The sequence below is a fragment of the Lissotriton vulgaris genome, chromosome 10 (genome assembly GCF_964263255.1).
Source record: "Lissotriton vulgaris chromosome 10, aLisVul1.2, whole genome shotgun sequence".
In the NCBI taxonomy this organism is placed as follows: domain Eukaryota; kingdom Metazoa; phylum Chordata; class Amphibia; order Caudata; family Salamandridae; genus Lissotriton; species Lissotriton vulgaris.
In genome coordinates this window covers 467,668,567-467,694,491 of record NC_141698.1, presented here as the reverse complement: position 1 = coordinate 467,694,491, position 25,925 = coordinate 467,668,567, and the positions used below count along the sequence as shown (strand labels likewise).

The 25,925-nt window shown below is 44.6% G+C and overlaps 1 protein-coding gene across 1 annotated transcript in view; it reads left to right on the top strand.

Moving 5' to 3' along the window:
• Nucleotides 1-1,445: 1,445 nt before the first annotated feature.
• PPL (periplakin) overlaps nt 1,446-25,925 on the top strand; it is a 265,150-nt gene continuing 240,670 nt past the window's right edge. Inside the window, exon 1 of the mRNA XM_086941331.1 lies at nt 1,446-1,771. Coding sequence (XP_086797457.1) covers nt 1,710-1,771 — 62 coding nt within the window. The 5' untranslated portion in view covers nt 1,446-1,709. The remainder of the gene's footprint in view (nt 1,772-25,925) is intronic.

Below are 25,925 nucleotides of genomic sequence, written 5' to 3'. Positions count from 1 at the left end.
AGGTGCGCCTCGCAAAAGTGGCTGAGTGAAATCTACAAGATTTCACTCAGTCACTTTTAGGCCAATGCTGCGTCAAAACCCTGCGCCTGCTTGAAGCAGGCGTAAGGCTTGACGCAGCTATGGACAGATAGGGCACCCCCGAGCCTTGTTGGAGCTGCGTCGCGCTTGCGACGCAACTCCAGCAATGCGTCACCTTTACGGCACAGATGCGTCACGCATCTGTGCCGTTTTTGCCCAGCGGAGCTGCGGCGCACAATAACTGGCGCATCCCTGGGGATGCCCCAGTTATTGTAAATCTGCCCCTCAACCTCTGTGCATGCTTTGCGGCAGTCTGTTTTATACTGCGTTTAATACTAGTTTAAAATCATGGTTTGCATATTCACGTGTTTTCAGTGGCAGCAGGGGTCATCGTGGCACTATAAATACACCTGTCACTATTTCCCAGTGCACCTACTAAGATTCAGTTCTATGACTGTACGGTTACAAAAACAGATTTTTAGTGATCGGATTAAACAATTTAGCTGTCATAGCATAACACTGTACTCTTCCCTCGGATTATTTAAACTTGCTTTTTTTTTTTACTTTTATATTTTTAAAGAAGAACGGTGTAGACAAGAAAAAACCTCCTGAAGGCTGTCGATTTAAGATCATATTTTGTTCCATCTGAATAATAGCCCATTGAAATGATGTTATTCGAACTCTAGCAACGCCCTCATCAGATTCCATGTTGACTTCGCGAGCCCGGTGCCCCACCGCAGCAAAGCGAGGGACTATAATAGAAGCGCGCTGCATTTTCACTTGGTTCATAGAATAGACGGACCATATATCTATATAAACGCGTCTGAGGCATGCACGTTTTCCATCACAGCAAATAAAATCTGGCAACAGTTACTTGTGTCCGTGATCCTGTTTGTGCTAGGAAGCACTTGGGAAAGTGAAGTGGATATATATATATATATATATATATATATATATATATATATATATATATATATATATATATATATATATATATATATATATATATATATATATATATATATATATATATATATATATATATATATATATATATATATATATATATATATATATATATATATATATATATATATATATATATATACACACTCTCTCTCTCTCTCTCTCTCTATTCGGAAACTGCGCAGATTAACAGCTGCACGAACAGGTCCGCATACCCGCACCCACCTACAAATGCGTACAGTACACAGACGTACCGTGCAGACCCCTCCACTCACAGAGACGTGCAGATTATCTTCCGAGACCTATCCTCTCTGCCCCACCCCTCTCTCTCACACACAGGTATCCCTCGCTAACACAAACGGAGGTTTCGTCTCTCTCTCTCCCACGCGTCCTCCCCTTTGCTTTGGCTCCTCGCTCGGTAACCGAACCCAGGGAGGGCCGGGCTGCAGGGCTGGCTCCGCCCGCTCGCAGGGGCCCTGTGGTAGGTAGGGCAGCCCAAGCCGACCTCCCAGAGTGGGAGAGCCCGACCCAGCCCATCGCCGCCAAGGCAGAGCGCAGTGTACTGTCCAGAGTCGGTACCTGCACCCAGTCCGGACCAGAGGCTGTCTGTCGACACCTGCCGCCCCAGGGATCACCTGCACCGGGGATTGTTCAGTAACTCTGCCGGTACTCTCTTCCCCTCGGAGCCTCGCCAGCCCCCCGCCCCCAGCACCGGCGCAGCCACCATGACCTCCCTCTTCAAGAAGCGGACCACGGGCAAGTACAGCCCCACCGTCCAGCCCAAGACGTGAGTACCCGTGTGTGACTGGCGGGAGGGGCCTTGAATCGTGTGACGTTCAGACCCCACGTACATAGGGGCTAGAAGCAGGAGCCGTCAGCAGCCCAGGCTCGGCGCGCTGCATCTTCGCATCCTTCCTAGTCTCCGTCTTTACTACGCCGGCCTCTTCTCTTTTACTTTCTTTTGTAAACACATTCTTAGTGGCTTTGTGTACTGCTGCTGACGCCTTGCACCTCAGGACTTCGCCTGTGATCGGGGTTTAAGGCAGTCTCCAAAACAGTGATGATTGCCCATGTGTTCTTGTGACCATGGTCTGCGAACTCCAGCTGCAACTGCCCGCACATTTCTTGCAGTTTAGGTTTTGGCACAGCTGTGGCGACAGGATGCACACACACCTGATGGTCTCTGCACCCAAGTGATACCTGTGCGCTATTGTGGTGGTATTGCATACTTGTATTGAGAGTCTGTGTGTACTTGTGTCTCCGCACAAGTGGCGGTCGTGGATATTTAGCTGTGCACACTATTTAGTAGTTTGCACGGTCAGGGTTACGTGTAAACCAGATAGATATCACCATGGGCGGAAACCTGTAACTAATACACAACTCGTTGGTCCTGATTTTATAGGCTTCTGAAGGATGAAAGGCGTAAACAGCCCGTGCTTTAGATGCCTTAACTCACTGAACCACCTTGAAAGCCAAATTCGGAAACATACCTGTGCTCATGTCTCAAAGATCAGGGGGGGGGGGGGGGGGGGGGGGGTGGAGACAGGAGGACCAGCCCCTCCTTGTTGACAGTCTATCACTTCTCTCTGTTGGGTGCGGCCACCATTGTCCAAACGTGGGAGCGAGACTATAGAGTTTTTATGCACTAGGGCCACACCCACTTAAGAATAGGTTGCATAACATACATTCTTTAAAAAAAAATCTCAGTATTTGCTGCACCCTCAGTGTTCACCCGTCGAAGCGCACAGCAGGGGCGTCAGGAACCCCACCCAGGGGCGGCCTTAGGCATGTGCAAGCTGTGCACCTGCACAGGGCCACCAAACCCCAGGGGCCACCACGCCAATATATATCCTTAATATAATAATATTCTGAGGATGGATACATATTTGCGTGGCGGCCCTTGGCAGGGATTTGGCGGCCTCCGGCTCTGTTCCACTTCCAAACATCCTGACCTGCCCTCTTCACTGGCCTCCGCGCTCTGCCCCGCCCGGAACCCCACTTCCTTGGCCCCCTACCTACACTCCCTGCCCAGGGCCACCATGAGCCTAGAGCCGGCCCTGCCCCACCCTACCCCAACAGTACAGCCGAGGCCGCCACTGAAACGTCAGTGGTGCTTTGCTGTCACCCTCGGCTTGCAGCCAACAGCGCACAAGTAACACCGCGTGTGATGGAGGCTTACAAACAGATGTCAAAATGGGCAGAAACAAAACAAAAGGGGAAAAATCAGAAGTGAGTAAGATAGACAATGATGAGAAAGACATTATGTACACGGAGAAGGGGAAGGAAAGGTGTGCAAGGAAGGATGAAATCAAGGTAGGAAACAGTAAGCAAAGGAAGTAAAAGTGAAGGGAGGAAGGTACAGTGAAAGAAAGGCGGAAGATTGAAAAAGATGTATGGAAGTGAGAAAAGGTGGGTGATGAGATGTATGGATAGACGGGTGATGGGATTTAAGATGTATGGGCGAGTGGATGGGTGAAAGGATGGATAGATGGATAGTAATACAGAACGTTGAAGCAGCCCCTTCTAAGGACAGTCCACCCTGCTTGCTTCATTTGCTTATTGCTTTTAGGGTCATGGTTCAAAGTGGGAGTTATTTTAATTTCCTGGCCACTGCCATGGCGTACAGCCAGGCAGACCGGATCTTTATGCTACAGAGATGTATGACATGGTCGTCATTGTAATGCTCGGTGGCGCTCATGGGCTCAGCATACCTACCCCATAGGCACCGACTTACCTTTGCCCCCTTCAGTCAGACTCCAGCCCACATTTACACCAGAACCAAAGATTCCACAGGCAATTAAATCCGCATCACAACAGTGTGTGTGTGAGAGGGGATGCCTCTCATACCGCTCTATATGCATAGTAGACAGAGAGAGATGCTATACCAGCTAAAATGAAGACACACCAATAAAACCTGTTATTTGGAGTAAGTGCAGTAATGCATGCAGACCCCGTGGATGGAGTCATTTGTAACTACAGTGTTAAGGGATACTCCATATTAGTACCTTAGTAGGGGAGTCGGGTGTGGGTCCTCTGGGCCCAGGTACTCGTAGTCTCAGCTGCTGACGCTCCGGGCCCATGCTATACCCTTATGCAGGGAACATCCATAACAATGCGGTCAAAACACTGCACTGCCATTACCACGCGTCTTTTACAACGCAAGTCGTTACCACGACTTGCGCTGGAGGGGGCTGTAGACTAAGCAATAGTAGATTTACTATTCCAAAACCTTCCCTACTGTACGTAGGCAGGAGTTGGAATAGTAAATCTTACTATTCTAAGTCCAGCACCCTACAGCGCAAGTCGTGGTAACGACTTGCGTTGTAAAAGATGCATTGTGATGTACCGCGATCTAAAAGATTGCGTTGTAACATCATACAACCCCTTATGCGGGGAACATCCATGACAATGCGGTCAAAACACCGCGCTGCCATTACCACGCGTCTTTTACAACGCAAGTCGTTACCACGACTTGCGCTGGAGGGCACTGTAGACTAAGGAATAGTAGATTTACTATTCCAACACCTTCCCTACTGTACATAGGTTGGAGTTGGAATAGTAAATCTTACTATTCCTTAGTCCAGCACCCTACAGGGCAAGTTGTGGTAACGACTTGCGTTGTAAAAGATGCGTTGTGATGTATCGCGATCTAAAAGATCGCGTTGTAACATCATACAACCCATGCACACATCTGCTCCGATTCCATCGCCACTTTCGGCAGTGCCCACAACGCGCTCCACTGAGCCGTGAGGGCACAGGCTGCCCACTAGGTCTGCCCACCTTGATGCCGTTGTGTTTTGATTGAACTGAAGTTGAAAGAGTAGAAGAAAACTGACAGATTTTCCCACCTTGAAGTACATAAACTGGGTGTCCCGGTTTAAGAACCACAAACTAGCCCAAAATGATACTATTAGGCTCAGGGTTTGACATTTGGACTTCTTAGAAGCTAAAAAAAGCTTATCCTTGGCACAAAAAGATCGCCCTATGGCCTATGAGATCCTTTTTTGTGTAATGCATCGAGGTCCCACAATGCCCCTTTCTCCTAAGAAATGCCTCTTCTATCCCCACTTAAGAAAAACAACGAAATGTGTTCTTTGGTTAAACCATCTTGTTCTCGCGCGCAGGCATGTGTTTCTCTGTATCTGCCTTCCTCCTCCTTAGCGCTGTTCTCTCTTCCCTGCCTCCTCGGTCGAGGCGCTTTGTGTGACAGAGGAAGGCTCACTTGCCCAAGTCCTGTCCCCACGCTCTGCCTCCTGCCTCTAAACAGGCCGCTGTTCTCGACGACACCAAACGTCTCCTTGAACATGCACTCACTTCACTTAATGGAAACCGCCTATTGTTCACGGTTGAGTCTGTTTGTCATTCATTCAATGCCTATTTCACTGATTAAAACATGATGTTCCAAATGTCTAATTTACCAGCTCCCTCAATGAACCCTGGAGATACTCGGGCTTCACTCTATAGTTGTATTGATTAAGTACAATTTCCACTATTTTTGTTTTAAGATGTATTGTCACCAGCTTTATAAACGAGCATCTCGCCTCTTATTTTCTTTACATATCTACATTTTATACGAACCCATTGTACAAGCCATGTTCATACCCCTATAAACTCTCCCTATCTGGTGTCCTCTTATCTTGTACATGATAAACTGCTGTACGCAGGGTTCGATGTACAGAATGTACGGTGGTGACTGTTGTCCTTGTGGTACTAACCACAGTGTCCAGCATTGTGCCATCAGAGTTTCTAATATGTTTAAAAACTTGTCTGCACGTTTAGTCCTATTTTGCAGAGTCGTAGTCAGGGTCTGTGTAGTCACGGTTGACTCCACTGGTACAAAGAATGAGGCATTGGTTGTTTTACTAATACATTTTGCAAAATGTGTTGATTTTTCTGAAAACCTTGTCCTCCTTTGATGCTCTGAATAAAACTAGGTGAAGCAAATGTGTTGCTCTCCTAAGGCCGACATGTGGAGTTTGGAAAGCGTTGTGCAGAAACCTATCCATCCCTCACTGCCATACTCTGCTGAGGGCGCATATGCATTGGCGCTCCCGTCTGGCAGCTCCTGGGATAACATGTCGTCAAAGCCCAGGTGTGCAAAAATATCTAAGAGACTATTGCGAGCCCTTGGTTATTATAGGTATTTTTTTTTCTCAAGGCATGACATACAAAGAAGGCAGGATAGCTGCACTGAGTTCCTGCTCAGAGCAGAGGGCCGCGCCTCTCTGAGGGAACGATGGGGTGGGGGGGGAGGGTTCAAGTGCAGAGCTAAGGGCCTTAGAGGGATACCTGTCAGGTGATAGATTATTGCAGCATGTGGAGTGAGGGTGGGCACACTGGTGGGTATCAAAGTATGTACAAATAGAGGGTCTGTACAGCATGAGTGGGTTCATAAAGGATGAACTGATGCTACATTGTGGGAAGTACACAGAGTACGGTATATGTACAGGGTGAAGCAGTGTGTACACGGCGAGACGGTGTGTACGCGCCTGCATACCCTACAGGGTGATAAGCAGCGCTCTATAAATCTTGATGGATTGATTGATAAAAGATTATTCAATACTGCATTGTGGGAAGTACACAGAGTACGGTATATGTACAGGGTGAAGCAGTGTGTACACGGTGAGACAGTGTGTATGCGCCTGCATACCCTACAGGGTGATTAGCAGCGCTTTATAAATCCTGATTGATCAATTGATTGATAGAGGATTATTCAGATCTGCATTGTGAGAAGTACACAGACTACGGTATATGTACAGGGCGAAGCAGTGTGTACACGGCGAGACGGTGTGTAAGCGTCTGCATACCCTACAGGGTGATTAGCAGCGCTTTATAAATCCTGATTGATCGATTGATAAAGGATTATTCAATTCTGCATTGTGAGAAGTACACAGAGTACGGTATATGTACAGGGAGAAGCAGTGTGTGCACAGTGAGACGGTGTGTAAGCGCCTGCATACCCTACAGGTTTATTAGCAGCGCTTTATAAATCTTGATTGATTGATTCATTGATAAAGGATTGTTCAATACTGCATTGTGGGAAGTACACAGAGTACGGTATATGTACAGGGCGAAGCAGTGTGTACACGGTGAGACGCTGTGTAAGCGCCTGCATACCCTACAGGGTGATTAGCAGCGCTTTATAAATCCTGATTGATTGATTCATTGATAAAGGATTGTTCAATACTGCATTGTGGGAAGTACACAGAGTACGGTATATGTACAGGGCGAAGCAGTGTGTAAACGGTGAGACGGTGTGTAAGCGCCTGCATACCCCACAGGGTGATTAGCAGCGCTTTATTAATCCTGATTGATTCATTGATAAAGGATTGTTCAATACTGCATTGTGGGAAGTACACAGAGTACGGTATATGTACAGGGCGAAGCAGTGTGTACACGGTGAGACGCTGTGTAAGCGCCTGCATACCCTACAGGGTGATTAGCAGCGCTTTATAAATCTTGATTGATTGATTCATTGATAAAGGATTGTTCAATACTGCATTGTGGGAAGTACACAGAGTACGGTATATGTACAGGGCGAAGCAGTGTGTACACGGCGAGACGGTGTGTAAGCGCCTGCATACCCTACAGGGTGATTAGCAGCGCTTTATAAATCCTGATTGATCGATTGATAAAGGATTATTCAATTCTGCATTGTGAGAAGTACACAGAGTACGGTATATGTACAGGGCGAAGCAGTGTGTAAACGGCGAGACGGTGTGTAAGCGCCTGCATACCCTACAGGGTGATTAGCAGCGCTTTATAAAACCTGATTGATCGATTTGATAAAGGATTATTCAATTCTGCATTGTGAGAAGTACACAGAGTACGGTATATGTACAGGGAGAAGCAGTGTGTGCACAGTGAGACGGTGTGTAAGCGCCTGCATACCCTACAGGTTTATTAGCAGCGCTTTATAAATCTTGATTGATTGATTCATTGATAAAGGATTGTTCAATACTGCATTGTGGGAAGTACACAGACTACGGTATATGTACAGGGCGAAGCAGTGTGTACACGGTGAGACACTGTGTAAGCGCCTGCATACCCTACAGGGTGATTAGCAGCGCTTTATAAATCTTGATTGATTGATTCATTGATAAAGGATTGTTCAATACTGCATTGTGGGAAGTACACAGACTACGGTATATGTACAGGGCAAAGCAGTGTGTAAACGATGAGACGGTGTGGAAGCGCCTGCATACCCCACAGGGTGATTAGCAGCGCTTTATTAATCCTGATTGATTCATTGATAAAGGATTGTTCAATACTGCTTTGTGGGAAGTACACAGACTACGGTATATGTACAGGGCGAAGCAGTGTGTACACGGTGAGACGCTGTGTAAGCGCCTGCATACCCTACAGGGTGATAAGCAGCGCTTTATAAATCTTGATTGATTGATTCATTGATAAAGGATTGTTCAATACTGCATTGTGGGAAGTACACAGAGTACGGTATATGTACAGGGCGAAGCAGTGTGTAAACGGTGAGACGGTGTGTAAGCGCCTGCATACCCTACAGGGTGATTAGCAGCGCTTTATTAATCCTGATTGATTCATTGATAAAGGATTGTTCAATACTGCATTGTGGGAAGTACACAGAGTACGGTATATGTACAGGGCGAAGCAGTGTGTACACGGTGAGACGCTGTGTAAGCGCCTGCATACCCTACAGGGTGATTAGCAGCGCTTTATTAATCCTGATTGATTCATTGATAAAGGATTGTTCAATACTGCTTTGTGGGAAGTACACAGACTACGGTATATGTACAGGGCGAAGCAGTGTGTACACAGTGAGACGCTGTGTAAGCGCCTGCATACCCTACAGGGTGATAAGCAGCGCTTTATAAATCCTGATTGATTGATTCATTGATAAAGGATTGTTCAATACTGCATTGTGGGAAGTACACAGAGTACGGTATATGTACAGGGCGAAGCAGTGTGTAAACGGTGAGACGTTGTGTGTAAGCGCCTGCATACCCCACAGGGTGATTAGCAGCGCTTTATTAATCCTGATTGATTCATTGATAAAGGATTGTTCAATACTGCATTGTGGGAAGTACACAGAGTACGGTATATGTACAGGGCGAAGCAGTGTGTACACGGTGAGACGCTGTGTAAGCGCCTGCATACCCTACAGGGTGATTAGCAGCGCTTTATAAATCTTGATTGATTGATTCATTGATAAAGGATTGTTCAATACTGCATTGTGGGAAGTACACAGAGTACGGTATATGTACAGGGCGAAGCAGTGTGTACACGGCGAGACGGTGTGTAAGCGCCTGCATACCCTACAGGGTGATTAGCAGCGCTTTATAAATCCTGATTGATCGATTGATAAAGGATTATTCAATTCTGCATTGTGAGAAGTACACAGAGTACGGTATATGTACAGGGCGAAGCAGTGTGTAAACGGCGAGACGGTGTGTAAGCGCCTGCATACCCTACAGGGTGATTAGCAGCGCTTTATAAAACCTGATTGATCGATTTGATAAAGGATTATTCAATTCTGCATTGTGAGAAGTACACAGAGTACGGTATATGTACAGGGAGAAGCAGTGTGTGCACAGTGAGACGGTGTGTAAGCGCCTGCATACCCTACAGGTTTATTAGCAGCGCTTTATAAATCTTGATTGATTGATTCATTGATAAAGGATTGTTCAATACTGCATTGTGGGAAGTACACAGACTACGGTATATGTACAGGGCGAAGCAGTGTGTACACGGTGAGACACTGTGTAAGCGCCTGCATACCCTACAGGGTGATTAGCAGCGCTTTATAAATCTTGATTGATTGATTCATTGATAAAGGATTGTTCAATACTGCATTGTGGGAAGTACACAGACTACGGTATATGTACAGGGCGAAGCAGTGTGTAAACGATGAGACGGTGTGTAAGCGCCTGCATACCCCACAGGGTGATTAGCAGCGCTTTATTAATCCTGATTGATTCATTGATAAAGGATTGTTCAATACTGCTTTGTGGGAAGTACACAGACTACGGTATATGTACAGGGCGAAGCAGTGTGTACACGGTGAGACGCTGTGTAAGCGCCTGCATACCCTACAGGGTGATAAGCAGCGCTTTATAAATCTTGATTGATTGATTCATTGATAAAGGATTGTTCAATACTGCATTGTGGGAAGTACACAGAGTACGGTATATGTACAGGGCGAAGCAGTGTGTAAACGGTGAGACGGTGTGTAAGCGCCTGCATACCCTACAGGGTGATTAGCAGCGCTTTATTAATCCTGATTGATTCATTGATAAAGGATTGTTCAATACTGCATTGTGGGAAGTACACAGAGTACGGTATATGTACAGGGAGAAGCAGTGTGTACACGGTGAGACGCTGTGTAAGCGCCTGCATACCCTACAGGGTGATTAGCAGCGCTTTATTAATCCTGATTGATTCATTGATAAAGGATTGTTCAATACTGCATTGTGGGAAGTACACAGAGTACGGTATATGTACAGGGCGAAGCAGTGTGTACACGGTGAGACGCTGTGTAAGCGCCTGCATACCCTACAGGGTGATTAGCAGCGCTTTATTAATCCTGATTGATTCATTGATAAAGGATTGTTCAATACTGCTTTGTGGGAAGTACACAGACTACGGTATATGTACAGGGCGAAGCAGTGTGTACACGGTGAGACGCTGTGTAAGCGCCTGCATACCCTACAGGGTGATAAGCAGCGCTTTATGAATCTTGATTGATTGATTCATTGATAAAGGATTGTTCAATACTGCATTGTGGGAAGTACACAGACTACGGTATATGTACAGGGCGAAGCAGTGTGTAAACGATGAGACGGTGTGTAAGCGCCTGCATACCCCACAGGGTGATTAGCAGCGCTTTATTAATCCTGATTGATTCATTGATAAAGGATTGTTCAATACTGCATTGTGGGAAGTACACAGAGTACGGTATATGTACAGGGCGAAGCAGTGTGTACACGGTGAGACGCTGTGTAAGCGCCTGCATACCCTACAGGGTGATAAGCAGCGCTTTATAAATCTTGATTGATTGATTCATTGATAAAGGATTGTTCAATACTGCATTGTGGGAAGTACACAGAGTACGGTATATGTACAGGGCGAAGCAGTGTGTACACGGCGAGACGGTGTGTAAGCGCCTGCATACCCTACAGGGTGATTAGCAGCGCTTTATAAATCCTGATTGATCGATTGATAAAGGATTATTCAATTCTGCATTGTGAGAAGTACACAGACTACGGTATATGTACAGGGCGAAGCAGTGTGTACACGGTGAGACGCTGTGTAAGCGCCTGCATACCCTACAGGGTGATTAGCAGCGCTTTATAAATCCTGATTGATCGATTGATAAAGGATTATTCAATTCTGCATTGGGAGAAGTACACAGAGTACGGTATATGTACAGGGCGAAGCAGTGTGTAAACGGCGAGACGGTGTGTAAGCGCCTGCATACCCTACAGGGTGATTAGCAGCGCTTTATAAAACCTGATTGATCGATTTGATAAAGGATTATTCAATTCTGCATTGTGAGAAGTACACAGAGTACGGTATATGTACAGGGAGAAGCAGTGTGTGCACAGTGAGACGGTGTGTAAGCGCCTGCATACCCTACAGGTTTATTAGCAGCGCTTTATAAATCTTGATTGATTGATTCATTGATAAAGGATTGTTCAATACTGCATTGTGGGAAGTACACAGACTACGGTATATGTACAGGGCGAAGCAGTGTGTACACGGTGAGACACTGTGTAAGCGCCTGCATACCCTACAGGGTGATTAGCAGCGCTTTATAAATCTTGATTGATTGATTCATTGATAAAGGATTGTTCAATACTGCATTGTGGGAAGTACACAGACTACGGTATATGTACAGGGCGAAGCAGTGTGTAAACGATGAGACGGTGTGTAAGCGCCTGCATACCCCACAGGGTGATTAGCAGCGCTTTATTAATCCTGATTGATTCATTGATAAAGGATTGTTCAATACTGCATTGTGGGAAGTACACAGACTACGGTATATGTACAGGGCGAAGCAGTGTGTAAACGATGAGACGGTGTGTAAGCGCCTGCATATCCCACAGGGTGATTAGCAGCGCTTTATTAATCCTGATTGATTAATTGATAAAGGATTGTTCAATACTGCTTTGTGGGAAGTACACAGACTACGGTATATGTACAGGGCGAAGCAGTGTGTACACGGTGAGACGGTGTGTAAGCGCCTGCATACCCTACAGGGTGATTAGCAGCGCTTTATAAATCTTGATTGATTGATTCATTGATAAAGGATTGTTCAATACTGCATTGTGGGAAGTACACAGAGTACGGTATATGTACAGGGCGAAGCAGTGTGTAAACGGTGAGACGGTGTGTAAGCGCCTGCATACCCTACAGGGTGATTAGCAGCGCTTTATAAAACCTGATTGATTGATAAAGGATTATTCAGATCTGCATTGTGAGAAGTACACAGACTACGGTATATGTACAGGGCGAAGCAGTGTGTACATGGCGAGACGGTGTGTAAGCGTCTGCATACCCTACAGGGTGATTAGCAGCGCTTTATAAATCCTGATTGATCGATTGATAAAGGATTATTCAATTCTGCATTGTGAGAAGTACACAGATTACGGTATATGTACAGGGCGAAGCAGTGTGTGCACAGTGAGACGGTGTGTAAGCGCCTGCTACCCTACAGGGTGATTAGCAGCGCTTTATAAATCCTGATTGATTGATTCATTGATAAAGGATTGTTCAATACTGCATTGTGGGAAGTACACAGATTACGGTATATGTACAGGGCGAAGCAGTGTGTAAACGATGAGACGGTGTGTAAGCGCCTGCATACCCCACAGGGTGATTAGCAGCGCTTTATTAATCCTGATTGATTCATTGATAAAGGATTGTTCAATACTGCTTTGTGGGAAGTACACAGACTACGGTATATGTACAGGGCGAAGCAGTGTGTACACGGTGAGACGCTGTGTAAGCGCCTGCATACCCCACAGGGTGATTAGCAGCGCTTTATAAATCTTGATTGATTGATTCATTGATAAAGGATTGTTCAATACTGCATTGTGGGAAGTACACAGACTACGGTATATGTACAGGGCGAAGCAGTGTCTACACGGTGAGACGGTGTATAAGCGCCTGCATACTCTACAGGGTGATTAGCAGCGCTTTATAAATCCTGATTGATTGATTGATAAAGGATTATTCAATACTGCACTGTGGGAAGTACACAAACTACGGTATATGTACAGGGTGAAGCATTGTGTACTCCGTGAGAAGGTGTGTAAGGTGATGGAAGCTTCGTTTCTGCCATTACAAGGTCAGGCTGCGAGCCTGGTTTTGGGGCAGGCGCTCTGATACTCATGGGCAGTGTGAGGAGAACAGGCGCATTCCTGTGAATATTTACCGGGTTAAAAGGGGTATGCAGAGCTCCTCAAAACACAAGCAACACCCTCCCTCATTCTCAGAGAAGTTCTGGGGGAGAATGCCGGTCCCTGCATATCACCAGACGAGATGACACGGGGCTAAGTAGTATTTCTTTGGAAACCGACCGGGAATTACGTGCACAATGTATTCATTACGCACTTATGTTTTTTAATACTAGCATGACTTGCCATGCCAGGAAAGTGTGTTTTTGTCTTGTTTCGAATGTGCACGGCAATGGACACGTTCACTGTGAGGGTTATGTGAGAGTGGGGGCAGTGTGCAGGATAGCGGCTGGTGTGTCCAGCGCTGGAAGGAGCCCGCCAGCGCCGGGCTGTGACCTTGACTTTCTGGTGCTATATTAAGTGCCACTTTCCGTATTACAAAGATCCCTGCCGCTCGCCGGCTGCCACTATTCCTGGCTGACACCCAAACCTGTCTTTCTGAGAAAGCGGAAGAGGGGGCGGGCGTTGGGGGAGGCTGCAGGAAACAGGCTGACAGTAATTTAATTTGGAATTCTATATGCCAGTGTTACTCTATTGAAGCCCTCACAGTTGGTGTCTGATAAAAAAAAAAATGACCTTAAAAACTAAAAAAAGTTACATCTGAAAGATAATATTTTAACAAGCATTGGTATAGCCAATAGGTCTCGCCCTTGGGACCTATGTATTTAGGCAGAATTTTGGGCTATGTTGTAGAGCATTGTGGCTGCTGTACATTATGTTAAAAAGTTATAATAAAAAGTGTTAAGCATTTTTGTTACCTTTATAGAAACGAAGATGACATTATATATAACTGAAAAACCTTATTAAAAAAAGGTTTTATTAAAAAAATGTCTTCTATTTTTTTGTACTCGCATGTGTCGTGTAATTATGTGGCACTTAGTGGTATTATTTGTAGGGTATGTTGCATTGAATGCAGTGTATTTATGTAGCATATAATTATGTGGCACGGAGTGGTATTGTTTGGAGTGTATGTTGCATTGAGTGTAGTGTCATTATGTTGTATATAATTATGTGGCACTGAGTGGTATTGTGTGGAGTGTATGTTGCATTGAGTGCAGTCTAATTATGTAGCATTGATTTATGTGGCAGCGTGTGGTATTATGTGGTGTGTATTGATGTTAAATTGAGTAGGTGTAATGTTTTTTTTGCTCATTTGGATTTTCTTTTCTTTTCTTGGCTATACCCAAATTCGCCCTGCACTGTGATTGTGTTCTCATGCCTCCACTCTGATTTACAAGCTTTCTACTAGGTTGCAACCTTTGTGTATTGTGAGAGTGCACCCTTGATCTTTTGAGCCTTGACAGTGACGTCTCCGGTACTATATCAATAATATGTCTTAATTACCATGCCGCCCCCCTTCATCCTCAACATCTTCCTCCTGAACTATTCAAATAAGCGCAAATACATTCACCTGCCGTGTGACAGTCCAGAAATAAACAATGCTGATATTTCAGATCTATTTAATTTCCCAATGAAAATAAATGTAACGTTACGTATGACTGCAAACTCTGGTAAATTTAATGTTTGAAACTCAGTTTATCTTGATATGCTTCTTTGACAAGAACAAGTGGAAGAGGTGTGGTGCAGTGGCCAGGGCGCCTGACTCCGGACCAGGGGGTTCGCGGTTCTATCCCCAGCTCTGGCGGCAGGTCAGCTCAGCACCATGTTACTCTAGGCATTAGCTTGCTTAATCTTCCTGACGGCCCCCAGCACCTTGGTGCCCTCGGGCAGTTGTTCGCGCTTTACAAATACTACATTTACATTTAACACTGTTCTAAACAAAGGAAATGAGCTAGATGTACAGTACATGTGAACTAGGCTTTCAATCTCTGAAATGACTAACTGGCCTTTCAGAGGTAGCTCCCTTTCAACATGTGTACCCTTCTTCTTAAGATGCCTCACAGGACATGGACACCACCACACCCACATGCTTCTAGTGTGGTACCCACAGAGGACTCTCCGTCTCCATATTTCAAGTCAACAAATGCTAGCAATGGAGCGTGGGGTGCTGTTGAGCGGTTGATCCCTGTGACGAGCAGGGTGGTAGGTGCTTGCAGGGTGGTAGGTGCTTGCGGTGGAGCATGGTGTTGTGATAGCGTGGGGGCGTGCAGCACTTGTGACCGAGCAGTGCGGGGGACGCTTGTGATGGAGCAGGATGGTGGGTGCTTGTGGTGGAGCTTGGTGTTGTGACAGCGCAGTGGGGAGCTTGTGACGGAGCGGGGCGCTTGTGATGGAGCAGGGCGGCTCTTGTGATTGAGCAGGGCAGGGTGGCGCTTGTGATGGAGCAGGGCTGGGGATGCCTGTTACGGTGCAGGGCAGGGGATTCTTGTGACGGAGCAGGGTGGGGGGCTCTTGTGACGGAGCAGGGCGGGAGGGACGCTTGTGATGGAGCAGGGTGGTGGGTGCTTGAGGTGGAGCAGGGTGTTGTGATGGAGCGGGGTGGGGCGCTTGTGACGGAGCAGGGTGGGGGGTCTTTGCATCTGCATGGTTGTAAAATTAGGGACTTGAAGAAGGTGCAGCGGAAGCTGTTATGTAATTAACAAACAGTCTGTAGCTAGCCATGAGTTAGTGGAGAGGAGTTATCTCAGAGGGCAGAGACCTATGTCTATTTCAAAGCTGCGCGGCGTCTGATGGGAAACATCTGCAAGTATACGGTGACAGACAACGTTTCTGTTGTGGCTAATGAAGAACCACAGTTCCCGTCGTACCCTGTGCACTGGGGTGCAGAAGTGACGTCCTAAGTCTGCTGCTGTGCCGCCCGGCACAGAGAAAGAAATTCTGAGTCATGGGGAAGTTAGGAATTGCCGTGGCTGAAAAAGTGCTGGTATGCCGGGTTGTGGCCCAAAGCCATGTCAACTCTGGGGTGCGTCATTTATTGCAGGTCCATTGTCTGGAGTTAGTCTCAGACAGGTGACAGCTGGACGCTTATAGTTGCAAGGTCTTTCAGGGCAAGCGGAATAAGTCTGCATAGAGAAACACTGGTTCTGCTACCGCCGATTTCAAGAAACAGATTTTACTTGTGATTGTCTGAAAATGTCACTTGAGATTTTCGTAACTACTACTGTATAGTGACATTAAAGTCTATCGCTTTCATCCATCCTCATTAAAGTAACACTTGTTTTGAAACAGCGTTAGAATGCAGAACCTTAAACAACCCCCGCCCCACAGAAAGAAAACAGGACCGGAAATGGTGCGCACACGATCAGGCTTGTGCCCGCCATCTGTAGGAGAAGACTGTCATATGATTCCAATTAACAGGCACGATCATTGGAAACAGATGGCGCTCATGCTCGCTTCTGAGCACACTAGGCCACAGAACAGAGAAGGCGGGACATGCATCCGCCCCTGGCCAATTGTGTGCTGTCTTTCTTAGAAAGACGCATGCAAAGGCCAATCGCGGGTGCTAAAAAAAAAAGCACACGTAAGTGTGTGTGTTGAGCGTGGAAAAGCCTTACTAAAAGTCTCGCTGAGCAGCGCATGCGGCTGGCTCAGGTGAGACCTAAAAACCATTGGAAACGCCTGGACACTGATGTTGTGAGTAAGGTACACGATTGGGCTACAGGTTAGTGCTGCACTTCAGTACAGGCCTGGTTTTGGGCGGATTATAGTAGGGGTGGACGCAATTTGCGTAATCGCGCTACGCAATACTCCGCAAAACGGTAAAAAATCTCTGCAAACATGCAGAAATTCCCCGAACATGCAGAATTGCTTTTTCACAATGCGTTTTTATTGTTCGCAACCGCTGTTTGCGTGCTCGGGGTAACACACATTTGAGAACGCGAACAAGCAAAAAATTTTGCAAAGTCGCGGAGCGCAGAATTTTGGCCTATTTTGGATTCTCTGCGGAACGCGAAATTACCCAAATTCCGCAAATTCTGCGAGCGAAACGGAATTTTCTGCCCAGGCCTTGATTATAGTCAGGATTAGAGGAGTTATCCTTAGCCCTGAGGTCAGGGATGGGTCTTGGCTAAATATTGATTTAGGATTAGGCTAAGAATCAGGGGTCTGAGGTACGGACAGGCAGGTCGTAAATACTGAGTGCACACTTGCTTCAATCAGTGTGATGCATTAATATACTAGTAGGTCACGTCACAAAACGTCCATTTGCAATGATCACAAAACGACTTCACTGATAAATATTAGGAGAACGGTTCGTAATTAGGGACTCCTTGCGATTTACCACAGACTCAGGGACGGTGCCCAACAAGGGACAGCAGACCTCCATCCCTGCGTTCGCGTTACCAAAGGAGAAACATTTTTAAGGGAACAGGTGCTGCTTTGACAAAATGTTTTTCAGTTTGGAAGGCACTAGGAACCATGCAGAGGTCAACCTGCTTCCGCCGAGCGAAAGGATACACAAAGGGCAAGATGACACTGGGAAACTTCAACTTTTTAAATCAGGTACCACTCCAGCTCGGGTGTCCGTGTCTGATCAAAGGTTTGCAGCTGCAATTGAGCTTGCAAATCAGACACATGTCAATGTGAACATCGTATTTAGGAGGGGACTTCCCTTTCACTCTCCCTCGCAGCTCTGATTTGGAGTGAATTATAAAACCCGTTTTGCGAATCACAAAGACTTTTCTGACTTGTAAAAGGCTTTTGCATGTTGTAAAATGGCGTTTTCGGTTGCAGATCCTGTATTGGGCTTTGTACCAACAAAACTCCTAAGTACAAGAGAACCTTAGCAATTTTGTGATCGCAAACCCTGTGATTTTGCGAATTGTAAGGTTTGCGACCTAAAAAGGGCTTTGTACATCAGCTCCTAGGATATTGTTGGGATCAGTGTGTGGGCTACTCTACAGTTTTTAACTAAATCTTACTTATGGGTTTAGTTTTTGCCCATATTTCTGAACTTGTAATTAATGTATGTCAAGGATGTATGATACTGCATTTTCATGATTTTTATTTTCAAAATGAAGTTTTCAGACTGTGTTTTCAAAGTTTTGTTTTTAATTTATAATCGACTACCATAATAATGCTTTACAATTTTCAGAAGTGAACTCAGAGTATAATTAGCATCTATTTTTCAGAAATGAATACAGAGTATCATTAGAATGAATGGATACACCATGAACTTGTCTGTTCACTTGCTGCTACTGGTGTCGTTGTTTGTGGAGTTGTGAGGTGACTAAAGAGGGTTGGTTACCGGGAGTCATCCATCAGGATTTGGTGAGAGTTTGAGGGCTGTTTTTGAAATGCAATAGTGTAGATGACGAGTGTTTTCATTGTGGTATTAGCCAAGACCTTTTATTTTTTAATATAAGATTACATAATTACCATATAGTTACTCATTGAACTTTCTGGCAGCTCTCTTCATCCTTAAGTCTGTTCAACAGCCATTCACAGTTTACTTCCGTCCACCACAGCTTACAACATGGGTGCCTGGTTGGCCCATTTGAGCAGGTGGGTCCACTCTCTATGAGTGATGACATTCATCCAAAGCACAGTGTTATTACCCAGGGAGAAAACCGTCCATTTGAATACCAGGGCAGGGACTTGTGGGGTGGTGTATGCTCTTTTTTTTATTTCATTTTTGTTTAAAGTTTTTTTACAAATGTAAGCTTTGCGAGGGCCCAGCACTACTATCAGACCTTCTCCTTTGCTTGAAGTTCGTGTTCCATGCACGCACTGCTTATGGGTGCCATGTTTTGAAAGGTGTTCCAACTCATTCCTAAATGACCATACTTATATACGTATGCTCAAACAAATGCATGCAATTGAGTCCATCTTTAAAGGTTTTTGTAAAACTTTATCACAAAATCATTCAAAGACGTCCAGTTGTGCATCTGCAAGTATGCATGCGCAGCCATTTTTGAATGTTGTCAGGTTTGCAAAAACATTGACATTTTTGCAAAGCCAGTCACCTGACATCCAATACTAGATGTATTCATTTGCCAATGCTTGTTTGGTTGTGCATGTGTGATGTGTTGTATTGCATTTTGTATTGTATTGTAATTGCATTTATATAGCGCTTACTACCCCTGACGATTCGTCGAAGCGCATTTTCGGCGGGTAGCACGCTACTCCAGGATCCATAGAGGATAAGTGTTGAATTAGTATAGTGAAACATGCAAGTACATTTTAAGTGGTGGAGGGTTTAGTATTTCCAACATGCACAACTGGTGCCCCATTCTGGTTTACGGACCTTGGAATTGGACTGAACAAGCAAATAGCACATTACCTATGTAAGAAATAATGTTGGGGGCACTGAAAGTACATCAGGTGAAACTTTAATTTGCTTACATATTTCTACAGTAAAACTCTTGAATCATCAGATTATGACCATGTTCAGATGAATACATCTTATTTATTCTGTCATTTAATAATCATATTTATAGATACTAGTTTTTCACATGATTGGAGTTCTGTGCTCATGTGAGTAGTGGCCCCAAGATGTCTCCCTGAACAGGCTAGAGTTGAGGGGCGGCAAAAAGGGGTACCAGTCGAACAAGAACTCTGCAGGGTTACTCGATTATTTATATATATATATATATATATATATATATATATATATATTACCTACTGGCGATAGCCAGTAGGTATATATAGTTAGGATTTTTTCTCTATGGAACTTTTGAAAATTCTATGCCTAATAACTTTGGCGTTTGTGGACGGAATTGGCTGAAATTTTCAGGAAAATGGCACATTTTGTTTCTGAGCAGCTCCTGGAAATTTGGGGGGGGTTCGTCAAGGGGGGGCCGAGAAAAAAGGGGGGTCCCAAAACGTGTTTTTCCCATGTTAATTTCCATAGGGCAGTTGGCCTCACTTTTAGCCCGAACGGCTGAATGGATTTCCACGAAACTTGGCAAAATTGTAGGGACTGTTAGCCCGATGTGCCTTTGCTAGGTCTCAATATATGTGCTTCAGTGGATTTTGAGAAATTAACATTTAAAACAAGATATATATCTGTAACAGCGCTCCGGGTAGCGCTCCGGTTAGCGAACTTTTCGCGTATCGGAACTTTGCGAAGCGAAGCTGATTGGCTCTCCGGTGTCTGTCAACATTCTAAACAGTCCGGAGCGGCCGCCATCTTGTCTCTCGGTAGGATCGAGAGACAAGAGGAGGCCAAAACAAAGGGGGAAATGAAGGAAAGGGGGCAAGGTAGACCCCTTCTGACCCCCTAGGATTGATGAGGGGGATATTATAGAGCCACGCGGGGCCCCAAAAAAAAAAAAAAAATCCGATTTTTTCGCCGTAGAGACGCGTCTTGGTAAGCGAACCGGGCAGCTAACCGGGCAGCTAACCGGGAAGCTAACCGGCAGTGTAACGGGAGTCTGAGGAGTAGCTGATTGGCTGTCAACATTGTAAACAGTCCGGAGCGGCCGCCATCTTGTCTCTCGGTAGGATCGAGAGACAAGAGGAGACCAAAACAAAGGGGGAAATGAAGGAAAGAGGGCAAGGTAGACCCCTTCTGACCCCATAGGATTGATGAGGGGGATATTATAAAGCCACGCGGGCCAAAAAAAAAAAAAAATCCGATTTTTTCGCCGTAGAGACGCGTCTTGGTACGCGAACCGGGCAGCTAACCGGACAGCTAACCGGGAAGCTAACCGGCAGTGTAACGGGAGTCTGAGGAGTAGCTGATTGGCTGTCAACATTGTAAACAGTCCGGAGCGGCCGCCATCTTGTCTCTCGGTAGGATCGAGAGACAAGAGGTGGAAAAAAAAAGGTGTAAATGAATGAAAGGGGTAAGGCAGACCCCTCCTGAACCCCTAGGATTGATGAGGGGGCTATTAAAGTTCCCTGCGGGGCAAAAGAAAAAAAAAATTGCGATTTTTCGCTGTAAAGGTGCTTCCTGGTACGTTAACCGGGCAGCTAACCGGCAGCGTAACGGGAGTCCGACATATTGTGTTTTTTGAACGTTTGTGATATGTGCACGTGTGGATTTTGTCTAATTAAGGTTAAAAAAATATATATATATCTTTAAGCGTGTTCTGGCGCGCTTACGTTTTGGGTTTGGTTTGCGCTGCAGAGACGATACGTCACGGTTATGCGATGCATCATGAGGCGTCTCACGGGCTACGTGATACGTCACTTAATAAAGAATATATTTTACAGCTATAGATATTAGCTTTTAAAAAACCAATGAAATTCACAGAAAAAACCATAGGTTATAGACCATATATAGTTAGGAATTTGCATTTACAAAACCTTATTTTATTTGCACAAAACCATTGAAATTCCATATATAGTTAGTTGCACTAACTATATATCGCGGACCCGCAATCCACTGCTAATGATGTCACATATTACATCATTCATGACATGGTCAGTGACATCACTGATGACATCACTGATGACATCTCAAATGACATCACTGATGACATCACTGATGACATCTCAAATGACATCACTGATGACATCACTGACATCTCATTTGACATTACTGATTACATCACTGATGATATCATTTATGTGATAATACATCTTCAGACTCTAATATAACCTTAGATACACTCAGTGTAAACAGGCACTCACAGACTGTCACACATCCATGGAGTTACTCACACACCTAGTCAGTCATGCAAAGAATCAATCACATCTCCATTTCCTCAACTATACAGTTATACACACCTTACTTATTCAAACATATAGTAACACATATTTACTCTCTTATACAATCCTTGATACAAGTTCACAATGATTCATACAGCCACTCACACATTCACTGGCTCTTATGTTCAGTTATTTATATATGTCAACTCTCACATGGAGTGTGTTTTACATATGTACTTACTTTGACATGTAGCACTGAGATATCCATTCACTCACCAATATACTCATGCACACAGTCAACTGTCCATACAGCTGTTTCTACATGCACTTTTGAACCCATACACCTAGGGAATCAACTGCTCACACATCTATGCACAGAGTTATACACCTCCCAGCCACCCACACACATACTCAGTCTCCCATACAAATACTTGGGCAACCATTCAATAACCCATATAGTTACTGATATAGCTACTGATTTAAACATGCAGCACTTTACAGAACAACATAAATAATGATTGCCAAATTAAGACACTTTAATCACTAACCCATACACTCAGTGAGACACATTTAATCATTCTCTCATACAGTTAGTCATGCACCTACTAAATCCTTCATCCAGACACTTATACATCCACTCATTCTTCAATATGTAAGACATATTTTAACTTTACAGAAACATACAGTCACTGGGTGTTGTCATCAGTGATGTCATCAGTGATGTCATCAGTGATGTCATTTGAGATGTCATCAGTGATGTCATCAGTGATGTCACTGACCATGTCATGAATGATGTAATATGTGACATCATTAGCAGTGGATTGCGGGTCCGCGATATATAGTTAGTGCAACTAACTATATATGGAATTTCAATGGTTTTGTGCAAATAAAATAAGGTTTTTTAAATGCTAATCCCTAACAATATATGGTCTATAACCTATGGTTTTTTCAGTGAATTTTCAAGGTTTTGTAAATGCAAATTCCTAACTATATATGGTCTATAACCTATGGTTTTTTCTGTGAATATATATATATATATGAAACACGTCATGGCGGCTATGCACAGAAAAATAAACTAAAGATTGCACTTATTAAGTGGAGTTCATGCCTTTTTTGGTTCTGAGCAGTGAACCGTTGGAAGAAAGTAGTACAGAGGAAAAAAACACAGGTTTTAGGGGTGTTATAGTTAGTTGGACATTTCAGTCGCACAAAACCATTGAAATTCCCCTGTTATAGGTAGTTGTACTAACTATAACTTGCGCACCCGCAATCCACTGCTGATGATGTCACATATTACATCATTCATGACATGGTCAGTGACATCACTGATGACATCACTGATGACATCTCAAATGACATCACGGGGGGCCTGAAGGGACATGTGTGCAAACATGCCCTATGCGCGTTTTAAGTTGCGGGATTAAATGCCCTTAAATCCTGAGGTCCCCTGGGGGCCAACTAGCCCACCAGGTACCTCCAGTATGCACCAGGAGGCTGCGTTGCAGAGAGGTGTTCAGAGGCCACGCCCCTTTTTACAACACTCTGCAACGCAGCTCCGTGGCGCTTACTGGAGGTAGCTGGTGGGCTAGTTGGCCCCCAGGGACCTTCAGTATTGAAAAGGAATTAATTCCCCGACCTAAACCGCATCACAGGGTGTGTTGGCACACATGTGAACTCTGGCCAGTCCCCTCCCTTCACCACTGTGCAAACGCGCCCTGTGGCGCGTTTTAAGTTGGGGGATTAACTCCCCTTGAATACTGAGGGTCCCTGGGGTGCAACTAGCCCACCAGCTACCTCCAGTAAGCGCCACAGAGCTGCGCTGCAGAGAGGTGTAAAAAGGGCTCGTAGATAAAGACATTGGGCGGAAACAATGCCATTGCTAATATACACTGGATCAAACTGAATTGTTGTCAGGTTATACCATAAGTTGCCATACTCGCTTCAGACCTTTATACCGTAAGTTGCCATACTTGCTTCAGACCTTTAGCAGAGGAGATATGCTTTAATATTACTTGTGCAAAACTAAACTTCAATTGAGCAAAGTACTTTTACCTGTCAACTGTTGTGCGCTAAAGTTTTCTGATGCATCTCTAGTTACATTCATTATCACATGTGAAGAGCAAGGTACTTTTATCTGTCAACCTAAGAGCACTACAGGTTTCTTTTGCAATTTTCTGCTGCATCCCTAGTTACATTCATTATCATATGTAAAGAGCAAATGGTGAATCCTTATTCATTATTGGTTAACAAAGCGAGTTACCTCAAGTACAGTTACCATTGTGAGACTCATTACTTATTTCATAAATATAACAACGTCATGATGCAATTTGATCTGCATCACAAATTTTTACAGACCAAAGGAGATCCACCAGTTGCCTGGAAAAGGTGCAAAGAAGAGTTTACTACCTATCTAACAGCCATAGACGCCGACAAGATGCCTATTGAAAGGGTAAAAGGCATCTTACTCCACCCACTAGGTTCAGATGGTCAAGAAATTTTCAGATCGCTTCGCAGAGTACAATCGCCCAATGTGGAGGCGGATCTAGATGAATTTGAGAAGGCAATGTTGCAATTAGAAATAAGGTCTAAACCTACTATTAGTACCACCCTGGAAAAATACCACTTTTATACCAGGAAACAAAGGGTAAATTAATGTTTTGATGAATTCTTAACAGCTTTGAGAAGCCTTTTCACCACCTGCAATGTCGGTATGATGACCGATGAACTGATCAGGGATCAACTGATGCTGAATACCAATATAAGGAAAATTCAAGAAACATCTGTGGGTCATGGGTAACCCATCCCTAGAAGAGGTGGTGAAATCGTCAAAAGCCAACGAGCAATCCAATATCCTGGGTGAAGAAGGTTAATGAAGCCAAAGATCTGAAGAAGGAAGTAGAAGTATTCTTCATGAAAGAGAGGACATTTGGCAACAAAAGCCATTTACACAAAGAGAAGAGAGCAGGAGCCAAAATGGAATGTTACAGATATAGAAGCCTATCTAAAAAAAAAAAAAAATCAGTATTTGTGAAGCACGAACGACATCAGTATTTGTAAAGCACGAACTACTCACCCTTACAGGTCTCAAGCGCTGGGGGCTGTGGTGGAAATTAAGTGAGCTATTGCCCAGAGTCACATGGTGCTGAGCTGAGCTGCTAATGTAACTAGTGCTTCTGCAAAGTGCTCCAATACGATTAGGTTGAGTTCATGCTACATAAAAAGTACCGCAAAATGCACAAAGAGGTAAAAACAAAGCACTAGCATAAATATGGGAAATACAAATACCCGTTTAGTAGCTGATTTGTAGAAAGTGAAACCAGAAAACCTGGATAAATGGCGACTTCCTCGCTTAAATTGTCTGACTTTGGGCAAATATTTTATTTCAACAAAACTCCTTTTTCTTCATTATCCTGTATGAAAGCACTTTCAATTTAGTGAGTTCATACTTGAAGGTAGTGACCCGATTAGGGTGAGCCGGGTCACTCACGACCACCTCTCAGCCTTCAATACAAATGAAGAGTCGGTCAGACAGTAGAGAATACAAACTAAGTAAGCTTTTTTCAGGATACACTTTAGTGGAGTCCGGTCTGACCAGCTTACTTGGATTACTGCAAAGGGACTGACTTCAGCAAGCATGGTGATACAATAAGTATAGTTCAAAACCATTAAAAACATGCTGTGACTGGAAATTTCCAGTTGGTAGCTAGTGAACAAAGGAGATACAGAAGGATGGGTTTCGATCCTGAGACCGGGTACATGCTATCTCAGCGTCATGGTCACTCCTGCCGGCACCCTCCGCTCTAAGGGTGGGAGCAGGCCTATCTAGTGAGGGAAAGGTTTGTACAGAGAAAGACAGTGTATTCATTAGAACAGCGAAGCTCAACCTTGGAGAAATGAAAACAATTGCAGTTGTTTTTAGCTGGAGCAGAACATGAGAGAGACCGAAGTTAATTTCAATCATGACTCAAAATGGCGGCTGGAAATAAATTGGTGCTGCAAATGCTAACTTAA